The sequence below is a fragment of the Lynx canadensis genome, chromosome D3 (assembly GCF_007474595.2).
Source record: "Lynx canadensis isolate LIC74 chromosome D3, mLynCan4.pri.v2, whole genome shotgun sequence".
In the NCBI taxonomy this organism is placed as follows: Eukaryota; Metazoa; Chordata; class Mammalia; order Carnivora; family Felidae; genus Lynx; species Lynx canadensis.
Genome location: NC_044314.2, coordinates 58606880 through 58620110, shown reverse-complemented (window position 1 = coordinate 58620110; position 13231 = coordinate 58606880). Strand labels below are relative to the sequence as shown.

The window sequence follows — 13231 nt, the reverse complement described above, 5'->3', positions numbered from 1 at the left end:
GAAAGTGTGAAGGGAGGAAGCTTCCGTTATCTTGTGCACGTGGAGGCTTGTGACACAGGACACCGGACACATTTAACAGCTGCTGAATCCTAGCATCACTGTCAACACCAAAACAGACTAAATATAAACTTATCTGCGGAATGATAATGACAACATATTCTCACTTTGATACCCAGAAAACATAATAAGTATCTCTTATAATTTTTTTGCTATATCTGCTAGAAAGGCAATATCGGCCCTATCCGTGATTATTTTAATGCAGAACGTTTACTTTACAAAATATGCACAATTAAAATACTTCTACTTTTCCTAAAATCTGTTCGAGTGTCATTTATACATGTGACGGTGTTACTTATTCCTGCCACAGAAGGGTCCACATGGCTTTTACAGCTCTGGAGAGTTTCAAGTGAGTTTAAGTACCTTTTTACTGCTATCGCGCCCGTGGAATTAGAGTTTCCGCAAATATCCATTTACTTTTCCCATCAGTTGAATCGCAAATGTTCATTCAGTTAGAAGTAAACAGACTGACAGGAAGTAATGAGTTGTGTGCTATCTATCCCGACAGACCATTTTTTCCCCATGTTAATTACTGCCTAAATTAGGAGGAAAGGGAATGAAAATAATGCTGCAAACCGTATTATCCCACTTCACTGCCTTAGAGACTTAATAGCTGTCTCTTGCTCTCCGGCCAGCGGGTTAAAAATTTAAGTGCTCAGAGAGTACCTGGGGCATGTTTCATTTGTCAGTACTTCCCGGCTGGTGGTCTCCGAGAGACCGAGAATGTCGCCCCCGACGCAGAAACATACGTGGAATCTGAAATGTGCTGTTGGGAAAACAGCGTGTGTCTTATAAGCAAGCAAACGAGGGCCAACGAGTCGAAGGAGAAGACCCAGGCCCCGCTCGGCCATGCTCCCCTTGAGGAACGGCTTCCCGTTTCCTTCGGGGCAGGGCAGGCAGGCTTACGTCCATGAGGGCCGCGTTGATGTAGTTGCTACTCTCCCCGTCGATGGTGATGAGGAAAGGCAGGCAGCGGTCCGGGGGCAGGATGTCCATGCAGCGGTTCTTCTCATGGTTCCGGGGCAGAAGCGCGATGCTGCAGTCTTCCACCCGCAGTGTGGGCGTCACCATGTTCAGGGTCTACACGACAGCACACAGGCACATGGGGAAGCGAACGCTGGACGGCACACCGTCTCACCTTCAGACTTCAAGTTTCCTGCAGCTGACTACCACACAGACGCTCCCTGCCCCCTATTCAGACAGTTTGATGTTTACTTCTCTTCTCTCCCCTTGGATCTGGTCCACAGACAGCACCCATCAGATATAAGGGCCACCATGGATCTGCTGGAATACTGCCGTCTGGTCTGACTAGGGTCGGACATCTGGGTGCTTGGGAGTAAGAGGTTGGATACGGTTTGACTTAGAGTCAGGTACACGTGGACTGGACGTGGATATGAGGACGGCCACAAAGAACTCTTGCCCAGCAAGTGCCGCGAGTGCATCTTGCCTGGTTTGGCTGCACCCACGTTACCCTGTAGGACCGCCTGGCAAAGGGGAGAGATCGCTAGACCAGGGGTTCTCAACCGGCTCACTTTGCTCCCAGGGGCCACTAGCAATGTCTGCACATGTTTCTGGTTGTCACGACTGGTGTGGTGGAGGTCTCCTGGCATCCAGTGGGTAGAAGCCACGGGTTCTGCTAAACATCCTATAGGACAGCACCCGCAACAAGGAATTACCCGGCCCCAAATGTCCATAATGCTGAGGGTGAGAAGCTCTGTGTTGGCTCAAGGGTCCCAGACTTGACTTTGAGATACTTCTGAAGGAGCAAAGTCATAGGCATCTGCCTCTCCCTTTCGCATGACTTACCCGGAACTCCTCTTTAATCTGGCTGGAGTTAGTCTGTGGATCCAATTTGTTCATGTCATAATACAGAGACCTAACTTGGGAAGCAGGGACGGAGGTGTCTCCACAAAGACAGGCTTCCAGGATGGCATCATGGATAAACACATACTGCTCCTGGAGAAGCAGAGGGGACTAGTTAGGAATGGAGAAACCAAGGTAGGTCAGGAGAACTAGAGAGGAAGGGAGGATAGCCCCCCACGGACAAGATAATGTGACAGCGGTCCATCGTGGACAATGCATTCCTGGCACAGGGACACCAGGTGTAAGGAACTGACTGCTCCGTGACCGGGGTTGGGGGGGGGGGGGGTCCCGGGACCAGCAGTGCTGATGCCCATGTGGGATGGCCAACATGTTACTGACTGGCCATGTGTGGAGCGTCACAGGAAGAAGAGACACAAGGGCTCAACACAGAAGCATGAAACAGACTAATCACAGCCGCTCAGACACTGATAAATACCGGAGTAAGCACGATCATGCCAGAGTAGCTGTGGCTTAACTACCTCTGTAATTCTGATTCCACGAGTTTAGAACTCAGTATTTCAGGTGAGCAAATGAGCAGAATCTTACCTGTATATAATGAAAGGAGGAATTTGCTAACCAAATCAACAGTGCAAAGAAGGTCCAGGACGACTTGGTAGCACTATTGAAAAATAAATAGTTCCGAGCACTTAAAACTACTTGTTTTGAAACATTAATGTGATAATGACAAAAGTCTTTGTGTGTCCCGAGAAGAGTTTTTGATGTATGTACAAGTCCACAGCTTACAAACTCTAATTCTGAATGGGCACTGACTTTCCCTATAATAAATCAGCAAAGTTTTACAATATTTATTATTCATCTTTAATTACGTGAGATGTGAAAAGAGTTTCATTATTTTTTACTTTAATTTCTATCAAGAACTAGGACTCTTTTTTATGTTTATTTATTTCTGAGAGAGACAGAGGGGAGAGAGAGAGAGAGAGAGAGAGCAAGCACACACGCTGGGAAGGGGCAGAGAGAGAGAGGGAGACACAGAATCTGAAGCAGGCTCCAGACTCTGAGCTGTCAGTACAGAGCCCAATGTGGGGCTCGAACCCATGAACCATGAGATCATGACCTGAGCTGAAGTCTGACATTCAACTGACTGAGCCACCTAGGCGCCCCAATAACTAGGACTCTTAATTCTCAAAAACAACACCTCAGAAACGGATCAAGAGAGACAGGGGATGTGGCAACATTTAATCAGTTGTAAAATCCATTAAAAAATACGTTATTATCTCTAAAGCTAGGAATCCCTCTACTAAAGAAAAAAAAGACCATGAAAGCATTTAGAGTTTTTGCTATTTTTATTTAGGCTATTTGAAAAAGGAATTAGGTTTTTGTAAACTTTAATGCAATATCTAAATGGAAGGGAATCTTATTTATTCTTCATTCTGCTGGTCTACTGTGGGTGTAATGCCTACTTAAAACAAGCAAATATCAACTATGAATTCTTTTTCTCAAACACTTAAATTCCTGACACACCTTGAATTCTAATTTATTGAAGTCCCAGTCAGTATAGAGTATTTCTACAAAACACGCAAACTCCCATGATGCCAAGCCACTGGGCAGAATTTTTAGGGACAGTAGGAGAGGAATGAAATGTACAGAGATTACCCTTAAGCCATTTGGCAAATGCCTGGCTATTCTCAGGAGTGGTCTTGCTCTGGTTACCAGCTAGTTTAAAAGACATAATAAAAAGAAATAGTACTGAATCCCTGAAGCTTAATGTAGAGACTCTACTGGGGCCCTTGATATAGAAGTGGGGGCTAATTTAGGCTTCTGGCTGCAGATTCTCTTCCCCGGGAGAAGCCCTGGCCTTTTTTGTTTATGAAAGGAGAAGAAAAAGAAGGAAGGGAGGGAGGAAAGAGAGCGCCAGGTGTATGACTTTTTCTTACGGGGACTTTTGGAGACAGAATTGCCGGAGCTTCTTCCCCCCTCGGCTCTGGGAGGTGGGGTGCAGGAGGCACGGGGGACCAGACCCCGAGGATGGGCGGGGCGCAGCCGTACCTCTGTCTGTACCATGTTCACTCTCCGTGACCGCAGCTCCCGGACGCAGTTATAGATGTCTACCACGCCTTCCCTTTCCGCCATGTCCAACATGATATCGATGACGATGAAGCAGCCGGTCCTCCCCGCACCAGCACTGAGTGAAAAGAGGGCTCTGTCAGCTGAGGAAAAGGGATCCCTGTGCTTCTCCTTCTTTTACATCTTTACTATGGTGGAAGTCACATAACATGAAATGAACCACGGGAAGGAGTACAGTTCCGTGGCATTTAGCACCCTCACAATGTATCACCTCTATTCAGTTCCGACCATCGCTTCTCGGCCTTTTGGCTAAGATCAAGTGTAGTTCCGACCACCACCTCTATCGAGTTCCAAAAACGTTGTCATCACCCCAAAGGAGAGCCCACGGGCTGCCCACTGCACTCCCCCGGAGAGGCTCCGGGCGCTCGGCTTACCTGCAGTGCACCACCAACGGGCCTGCGTTGGGCGGGCTCTTGGATTTGACCTGCCGGACGAACCCCAGAAGCCCTGTGGCATGATAGGGGACCCCGTGATCTGGCCAGCCAGTGAAGTGAAACTGTCTGATCTCTCGGATTTCATGAACACCTCTCTGCCGTCAGTCGGTCAGCACAGCAAGGAAGAGAACAAAGGAAAACAAATGGTGAGCGACTGGGAGCGTCCGGTACCCTTAAACAGTCAGTGGGCCTAGGGCCAGGAAGCTGTGCCTTGTGGGGAAGAAGGTCATTCTTAGCTGTAACACACACCTGGAAAGCCTTATTGTAGGCAGGGGGATGCTTGCGGGGGCGAAAGGGAGGTGATGTTTGGGGAAGGCGCTAATTTACAGGTGCAACCACAGCAGATGGATGCATCTCTGGTTCCTTGAAATTCCTTTCTACAAAGTAGGCTCTGTTCACAGTTTGTGTCACTACGGTGTGAAGTGCAAGTCCACAGGGATAGAGAGGCACAGAGCAGGGACCTGAAGGACACCAAAGGTACTTGTGCGCTCAAGACCAGCTCCTGAATGCAGGAGGTTTGTTTAGCTCTTCCGTGTGCTGGTATGTCTTTGTACCGGGTGCCCGCCGCTGTGGGTGCACAGAGAACGTCACTGGAAGAATGAGCAAGGACCACTTTCCAACTGCATAGGCCAGAGAACTCATTTCCATTTGCACCTCAAGTTTGTGAGGTTTCTAACTGGGGCAAACGTTTAATCCACGCATCCAATCACCAACAATCTGAGTGAATGAAATGCTTCAGGCATGACTCAAGATGCTGGGGTCACAGAGATGTGAAGACAGCGCCTCCTGCCTTCGAGTGGCCATGACAGTTGGCTTGTGGGAAAAAGGGAGGGTGTCTGGAAATCAAGAGGCATTTTGGCTGCAATTCTATGTTAGATCAGTAAACTGAAAAAGGTGGGTTGACTCCAAGTGAACTGAAGGGAGACAGAAAGAAAAAGACTCTAAGTGTCTTTTTTTTTTTTAAAAATTTACTCTTGTTTTGAAAATAATAAAGTTGATTTATATGCATCAATTTTTTTCTAACTATGAACCTACGTATTAAGGTTCTGTTGTAAAACAAAAATCTGTTTTTTGTGTTTTTTTTTAATGTTTATTTATTTTTGAGAGAGACAGAGACAGAATGCGAGTAGGTTAGGGGCAGAGAGAGAGGGAGACACAGAATCAGAAGCAGGCTCCAGGCTCTGAGCTGTCAGGACAGAACCCGACGCAGGGCTCGAACTCACGAGCAGTGAGATCATGACCTGAGCAGAAGTCGGACGCTCAACCTACGGAGCCACCCAGGCGCCCCAACAAAAATCTGTTTTGAAAACAAAAATTGCTTCCAGAATCAAGGCTGGATTGTAAATCCGGGATCAAATAAGAGACGAGGTCTCTTGATGACCTCGTCTCTTAGTTGATGACCACTTACTGAATACCATCTCTGTGTTGGGCCCTGAGTTTCGTTTTCTTGTATCTTAACGTTAAATACCCACTAACCTTGTCACATTCACCATCGGTCATTGTTCATACATACTTAGCAAGCAGAGGAGAAATTCAGAATTTCTAATGTGTTCGGAAAGACTAGAAGAGGCAAGCAATTACAGGTTTTAAAAGAAGACTTGTATGCTGTCAAGGTGTTCCCATGTCTCAGTTTAATAACCCACAAATGCTGAAGCTTTACTTCTCTTTGAAAATTATGCTATTCTTTAATGGAGTTTAAGCATTAAGGAATTAATTAAACCATCAGGGGTTCAGAAATGAAAATCAACAATGTCATCTACTGAATATGCCCTGTGACTTGGAGCGCCTGGGTGGCTCAGTCGGTTGAGCATCCGACTTTGGCTCAGGTCGTGATCTCGCAGTTCGTGAGTTCGAGCCTTGCGTCGGGCTCTGTGCTGTCAGAGCCTGGATCCTGCTGCAGATTCTGTGTCTCCCTCTCTCTGCCCCTTCCCTGCTCATGTTCTGTCTCTGTCTCTCAAAAATGAATAAACGTTAAAAAAAAAAAAAATCTAAAAATGCTCTGTGGCTCCAGAGTAGTATCACTTGGTGGTTGGGAGCCTACATCTCTTATTACTGAAACCATGTAATCTGCACCAGTCCCCAAATCTCTACCGGAAGACAAATGGTTGAGCCTGTATCACCCACCAAACCCCTTAGAAAGCCCCCTTGGGCTTTACATGTGACGACTGGGGCAGGGGTGGTCCCATGAAATGGGAAAGCCTATAATATACATGTATTTATTCCAAAGAGGACAAGAGGGCCTTTATTTCTCCCATACATGGTTTATTTTTAGTTTTTGAGATCTTCTCTTCCTAACTTTGCTAATTTTCAGCTCCAGCATCCTCCAAGTCTGGAACCCCAGCCATCAGGAGATGGGCCCCCCACTGATCTATGACTCATTTTCTGAGCCAGGCAAATGCCAGTTTCTTGGATGCAGAAAACATTTTCCTTAAATAAACCTCTACCCTCTAATATGTTTACTATTGACAAGATTAGCAAAGGTGATTGCTTCTGAGCCAGCTCTCATTCTTGTTGATCGACGTGGAAATTTCTCCATTTGCTGCTTTGTAATATATTTTGGGGGGAAAAATTACCAAAGGTGATCACTGATGGCAGCCTCAATATCCCAACTTTGTATCAGTTATATTTTTTGTTTACTTTTCGTTATAACAAGGATTAATGTTACATAAAATATAAATGATATTTATTTCCTTTTCCATGTAAATACAATAGGAAGGAAGAACCCAAGACGTAATAGTGCCTAGCCCAAGGGGGTGCTAAGAAATATTTGTGGAATGAATGAATCACCAACTACATGTTCTGCCTGTAGCAGGTCAAACAGCAGGGCAGTATTCCTACTGCCTTCTCTGAGTTCCAGGCATCTCCCGGGTAGAGAGACTTTGGTGGCCATTGTCAACCTCCTTTCTGCCAGGATGGTCAGGGCAGGGCATAGATTCACCCGGTAGCCTAGATCCACGAGACTTTTGAGCTGTCTTCCTCCTGACAGAATGGCAACTTTGTTATTTAAAATCTATTTAGCTTTGAGTCATCAGCTGCAGGAGAAAGGAAAGATGACAATCCATGCATAACGAGAACTCTTCAGTTTTCAAATTGCAATTGTCTGCTAGTTTTGCAGAGTAGAGCCCAGATCCATTTTCACCTTAGGTCCCTTGATGCAAAATACTCTCAAAATAGAATCAGAACTGCAGGCCTCTCAAAGTACATGCTTGACTGTTTTGTTTTTTTTTTTTTTTTCCTTCTTCTTCTTCTTTCTCTTCTAATGAGAAAGTTTAAAATCTACAAGAAATGATCCACAGAAGTACTAATGATTTGTTTTCCTTAACGATTTCAATTGCCCAGTTAGAAAATCACTAACATGTCATTTTGATTTCTCCCAAATCCTTAATAAGCTCCTCATCCTTCCCTTCCTTCCACTGATTCTCTGCTGGTTGTCTGATGACGAAAATAACTGGGTATTTCAGAAACATTTCTGTGCAGCTGGGAATGTAGGGGAGTACAATAAGAGGTTAAAAAAAGAGCAAAGAAACAAACAAACCCTTCCTTTAGCAACAGAGATGCATTTTCAGCTTATTAGAGAGCCCACTATTGTTCAAAGAGCTCCATGTTTAAGTGATGGCTTTGGATGATTTTTTTTTAAAGAAAAAAATATCGAGGGTCTTTTATCACTATCTGTTTTAATGCAGTTATTCATGAGTGCTCTTGCCAAGAGCCATACAAAAATCCTCCATGTTTTTTTTTCCGATCCTGCCTAAGACGGAAAAAAAAAAAAAACCCGACATCAAAGCGTGAGGTTCAGAACTTGAAGAACTGAGTCAACCAGAACTCCACATTCTTTGAAGTCTCCAAGCCTCCTGCCTGCTTATTAAAAAAGACAGGCTAAGGAAAAGAAAATGCTAAATAGTATGAGAAACAGATTAAAATAAACTAAAGTCTTTTCAGCCTTGTGATTCTATGACAAATATGGATTTGAAAACCGGGATGGGTAGTTCAAAACATCAGGGTAAATTAGCCGAAAAGCAGATGTGGCAATTTCCTTGATTTTCCAAAAAGGGTCTCGTTAATCTAAAAAGTGCACTTAGATGCGACGAAAATTAGAGTAAGGAGGAAGGCCAAGGGCCAACTGCCCAGCGGTGTACTTTTAGCCCGGGTCCTCCAAGGCCACCTGCTGTTATTAAATCAGAACAAACTTTCACTGAACAAATCCGCGACAAAACTGTTACTTCTGGCGCAGGGCTCGGTTAGGGACAACCAGCTCTTGATGCAGAAGTCTGCGGACCTCTGAGACAAAACTGTGTGTCCCCTTCACCAAAGGCAAGATGAGGACTGGAAGGCAGAATGTTTCTCAGCCACATCACCTCCACTCTCCCCACAGCCTACCTGTGCCACTTCTGTGGATGGACTGCAGTTTGCTTCACCTCCGGCCCCTCCCTATGTCAGCAGAAAGAGGGGGAATAAGGAAATTCCCTGTTATGCCCTACAGTGCTTCCCAGAGAAGAGGCCCCATCCATGCACATGGGATGAGGCAGAGTAGAGCCATAGCACAGCATTCACGACCCAACACCAGCAAGTACAAAGGCTAAAACCAGTATGACAGTGAGGATGAATGAAGGGGCTGGTTCATGCAACACGTCCCACGTCTACTTATATTTCCAGGTAGGTCACTTCCGCTTGGAAGATCCAACAGTGCACACGGAACTGTAGGCTTGAAAAGCCTCAAGGAAGCAGGGGGGCAGGGCAGCAGGGGGGGGGGTGGTTCCAGGAGGGGTTAGGACCTGTGTCTCAGCACTGATACTAACTCACTACTGGGAAACCCATATGGACGTACGACATGAAGGACATTTATCAAACTGTGAACAAAGAAAGAGCGATGGGCCGAACAATATCAACCAGGTTAAATGGAAGAGGGAGATAGATCGGCGTTATCTTTTGATTTGGTAGCAAAACATAGATTCTTATGAAATGGGCATGATTCGCTTCAAAGATGGAACTGAGCTATTATAGAATCCAAAGGCAAGATGCAATCTTGAGAAATCACTAGATAGAGCCTACCTGCATTCAGGTGTGACCAGGTATAAATTATCCTAGAGAAGTTAATGAGGCTAGCACCACTAACATCTGATCATAGCTTTTCAAAGTAGTGTGAAAACTTACCTTTTCAACAGCAAACGTTCTTATCACATATTCTGCCAGTAGTTCTGTTTCTATTAGGGTCACTTTAATGTCTTTATATATCTCTGTGTCATCTGGCCAGTATTTGCAGCATTTGACCTTTAGAAAACACAAAGGAAATGAAGGCTTTAGGGTTGTCTTCCTTTTTTTTTTTTTTTTTTTTTTTTGTTTTCTTTTTTGGAGTTCCCCAAATGATGGGCCACAGTATGACGTACGGAATAAAATTTGCACAGGAAAACAAAAGTTAAGTTGTCCACCTAAGAACAAGGTTTATTTTTTTTTAGATCACCTGTGCTTCTTTTCTTACCCCAGAAGAAAACGAAGTTTGAGTTCTAAGAGTAGTAAAGCCTAGGAAGATCATCTAAAGTTAACAAGTTATATTTATACTGCAAATATCCCAGGTACCGTGACCATTCATTTCCTGTTTATCTCTATTCAGGGAAGCGCCTGGAAAAATAAACGGTAAAAGGTAGTTTACAACATTTTTTAGCTCCTCTGAATTTAAAATTCCTTCTAGGTCAGAAGTTGCCTGAACATTTTTGAGGAGGCGTGCGCAGGAAAGAGCCGACTGTAAAGATTAGAGATTTTTCTTTTTCCTGAAGAAGAAAGTTACTATGTGGTTTTCCCAAGTTAAAATTACACATTCATTTTAATCTAAGTAAATTCTATATACAAAACTTGGTAAAATATGAGCCGTCTTTCCATATTACCAGAAGCCTGTAATCTAAAGATATTTCAGGTGGAAGAAATTTGTTGGACTTGGCCCCTTCTAGAAATTGATTTTTCATCCTGTAGCTCTCCCAGAGCTCATGGAAGCCTGGAAGAAGAGCAGGAGGCTGGGCCAGGCCAAGGGGGCTGTCCCTGGAGCTCTGTCCTTAGCCTTTGGCAATTCTGTCCTGAATTCCCGACAGCTTTTATCCATTCCTGTCGCTGTTCCTTCGTGGATGACTTCTGTACCTCTGGCCCTGTTTCTCCAAGTACTGAATTCAATTTCAAACTTGTTTTGTGGGCATTTCCCATGGAGGTCCTGCCAGCACCGCCACAAAGGCAATGTGTCCAAAAGAGGATCCCTGGTCCCCCATCAGCTGTCCTCCACTGACTCCCCAGGTCAACGACACTATGATTTCTGTAGTTACCCAGGCACAAAACCTGCCTATTCCTTCTCCAAAACCAACGGCCAAGTCTAAGAGGATTTTTGAATTCTCTCTCCAATATGTTTTCTGACTTTTTGTTCCCTCTGTCACAAGGTTAGTTCAGGCTCTGGTACTTCCTACGTGGACACTCTCCCCATACCAACCCAGAAGAACCTTTCCAAAGTGTAATCCCAGTGGCATTCACTCGCTCTGCTCAAGAAGCTTCTATTTCCAATGACTGCCCGTGAAATTAAACAGAAATGAAATTTAGCCCCGTATGTAAGGACCTTTTATTTATTTGGCCACAATGAACATTTTCTGCTATATCTTTTACTACTGTCCTTTTTACCACCATATATTTGATGTCTAAAGACAAATGGTTTGCCCAGATCCCAGCTACTCATCCCATTCCTTCTGCTTGGACTATTCTCCCATTCGTACCCTCCCAGCTGAAGATTCTATCCATTCTTCAGAGTACATCTCAAATGCCACACCCCTTCAAAGTGTTTCCTCTAAAGATGTGAGCTCCCGGACCTCTCTCTCTTCTTGATCCTCTGATAAAGCGTGCCTGTTCTGTTAGTAGGACCCCCTTCTTACACTGCCTGGTCCTGCTTATTACTGGTCAGCTTGCAAAGGGTGTTCAATTGCTTATTTTTGCAAGTCCTGCAAAATCTGCCATTGTATCCCCTACGTGCTAAACTAGATCCATGTAGAATTGATCTCATGGAGCAAATCATAGGATCAGCGTAGGAAGGAAAATCCCAGATTGGGAGAGTTTACAAACAGATGTGTGGGCTGAGATGGCCTTTTCCAGAAGGCCAAGCACCTTGGTATACTCATGTTTCAAGTGTGGGACAGGAGTGGTCATTATCTTAGCTGCTTCCTCAGGAAACTTTCTGGCAGCTGATTCAGTTCAGTTCTACGTAAGCTTTATTAGCTTTACTTGGCAAGATGTAAGCCAGACATGTTCAGGGCTGGGGACACAGTGCAGTGTTAAGGCAAAGACAGTCCCTGTCCTCATTAAATTTTTAGTCTTCTTTGGGAGTCTTTTTTTTTTTCCTCCTGGAAACATTATCTGTGACTTTATAAACTATAGATGTAAGTATTATGGCTTATATATAATATGCCAAAGATTTACATTATGATGCCTTTGCTGCATTTAAAATACTCCAGAATAACAGGGATAATTTCTCCAGTTCCTCTCTTACACGTAAAGTGAATCTGGGCAGACCATGCATATTTGCGGTGATGTCTAATTTGACGGCAACCCTAATTTCGCACACAGAACACACAATTACTTCACAGTGCTTCACAGGCTAAGGAACAAAGACACTTATTAAGGTACGTACGGGGGGGGGGTCCCTTCTATATTGGGAGACTTGTTTTACCCTTTTGTGATTCCACTTACGCAAGCCGAACGCAGTGGATAGCTACAATGGAGTATGTATGTGCACTTCTAAAATATAAGTTTCGATGTTATGAACGTATAATTAAAAAAAATACCTACGTATTTCTCTGAAAATTACAAGAGAATAAAAACACTCACACCTGCCTCCTATGTGTACTGGGTGTATCTTATCTATAAAGACGCCTTGTTTGAATGCAATCGATGTAGGACATATTCGCAGGTCATCTTGTATTTTAGTCCCTTATCCTCCCCATCTAAAGATTTTCAACAGATACGGGTGCCAGGGGCTTCAACACCTTGGAGGCAGGGCCACCAAAAGCCCCTGCAATGTACTGAAGGCTTAGCGTTTCTTTTTGGGACCGTTCTTCCGATTCCCTCGGGCGAGCTGGGGTTCTACAGGGAATGTCACCCCTATGCGCCCTCTGTGGTGGGCTCTGCCTGCTCTCCCCTCCACATCCCCTGTGCCTCCCATCCCCCTCCCCCCTGCCCTCACCAGTCAGATGCAGCCGGGGCGCCCCACGGGTCTGTGGCGGGAAGCGGTCCTGGGGTCCAGGAGGTGGCCCTGGGGCTCTGGCTACAGCGGCGCCCCCCAGGGACAAGTGCCGCTGCCTTCCAGGTGACCCGCGAGAGACCCCGGCAGCTCTGAGTGCTCCCCATGCTAACTCCGCGCCGCATGCATCACACCACCCGTGACTAGCAGAAAGGAAGCCTTGGGGTTGCTTCCTTCCAGAAGGCATTACGGGCAGAGCTTTGTCCTGTGCAGAGCCACCTGGCTGGGCGGGCCCAGAAGAGGCCCACGAGCCATTTCGAATCCCGCCCTCTCCATCTCATCTCCCGCAATATCCTGAAATGGCTTGCCACATCTGTTTTTAGCCTACTAAAAACCTTTCTAAATTGGGTTCCTTTTAGTGTCTTTTTCACTGCTTGGACTGGTGTCAAGTTATTATTTTGCTACCAAAAAAAAAAAAAAGGTAAGAGGAAGGTATGCTTTTCTAGATGCAGCCTTTCCATGCCTGGGGAAATCTGGGGCCTGAGTCACCTCCTGGCCTCTAGGGTCTGCATACAGAGATGTTAGGCCCAAT

The 13231-nt window shown here is 45.2% G+C and overlaps 1 protein-coding gene across 1 annotated transcript in view; it reads right to left on the bottom strand.

Moving 5' to 3' along the window:
- Positions 1 to 13231, bottom strand: part of PTPRM (protein tyrosine phosphatase receptor type M) — a 794802-nt gene that overhangs the window by 22425 nt on the left and 759146 nt on the right. The window contains 6 exon segments of the mRNA XM_032595357.1: positions 964 to 1137; positions 1864 to 2013; positions 3928 to 4063; positions 4380 to 4534; positions 8817 to 8867; positions 9591 to 9707. Coding sequence (XP_032451248.1) covers positions 964 to 1137; positions 1864 to 2013; positions 3928 to 4063; positions 4380 to 4534; positions 8817 to 8867; positions 9591 to 9707 — 783 coding nt within the window.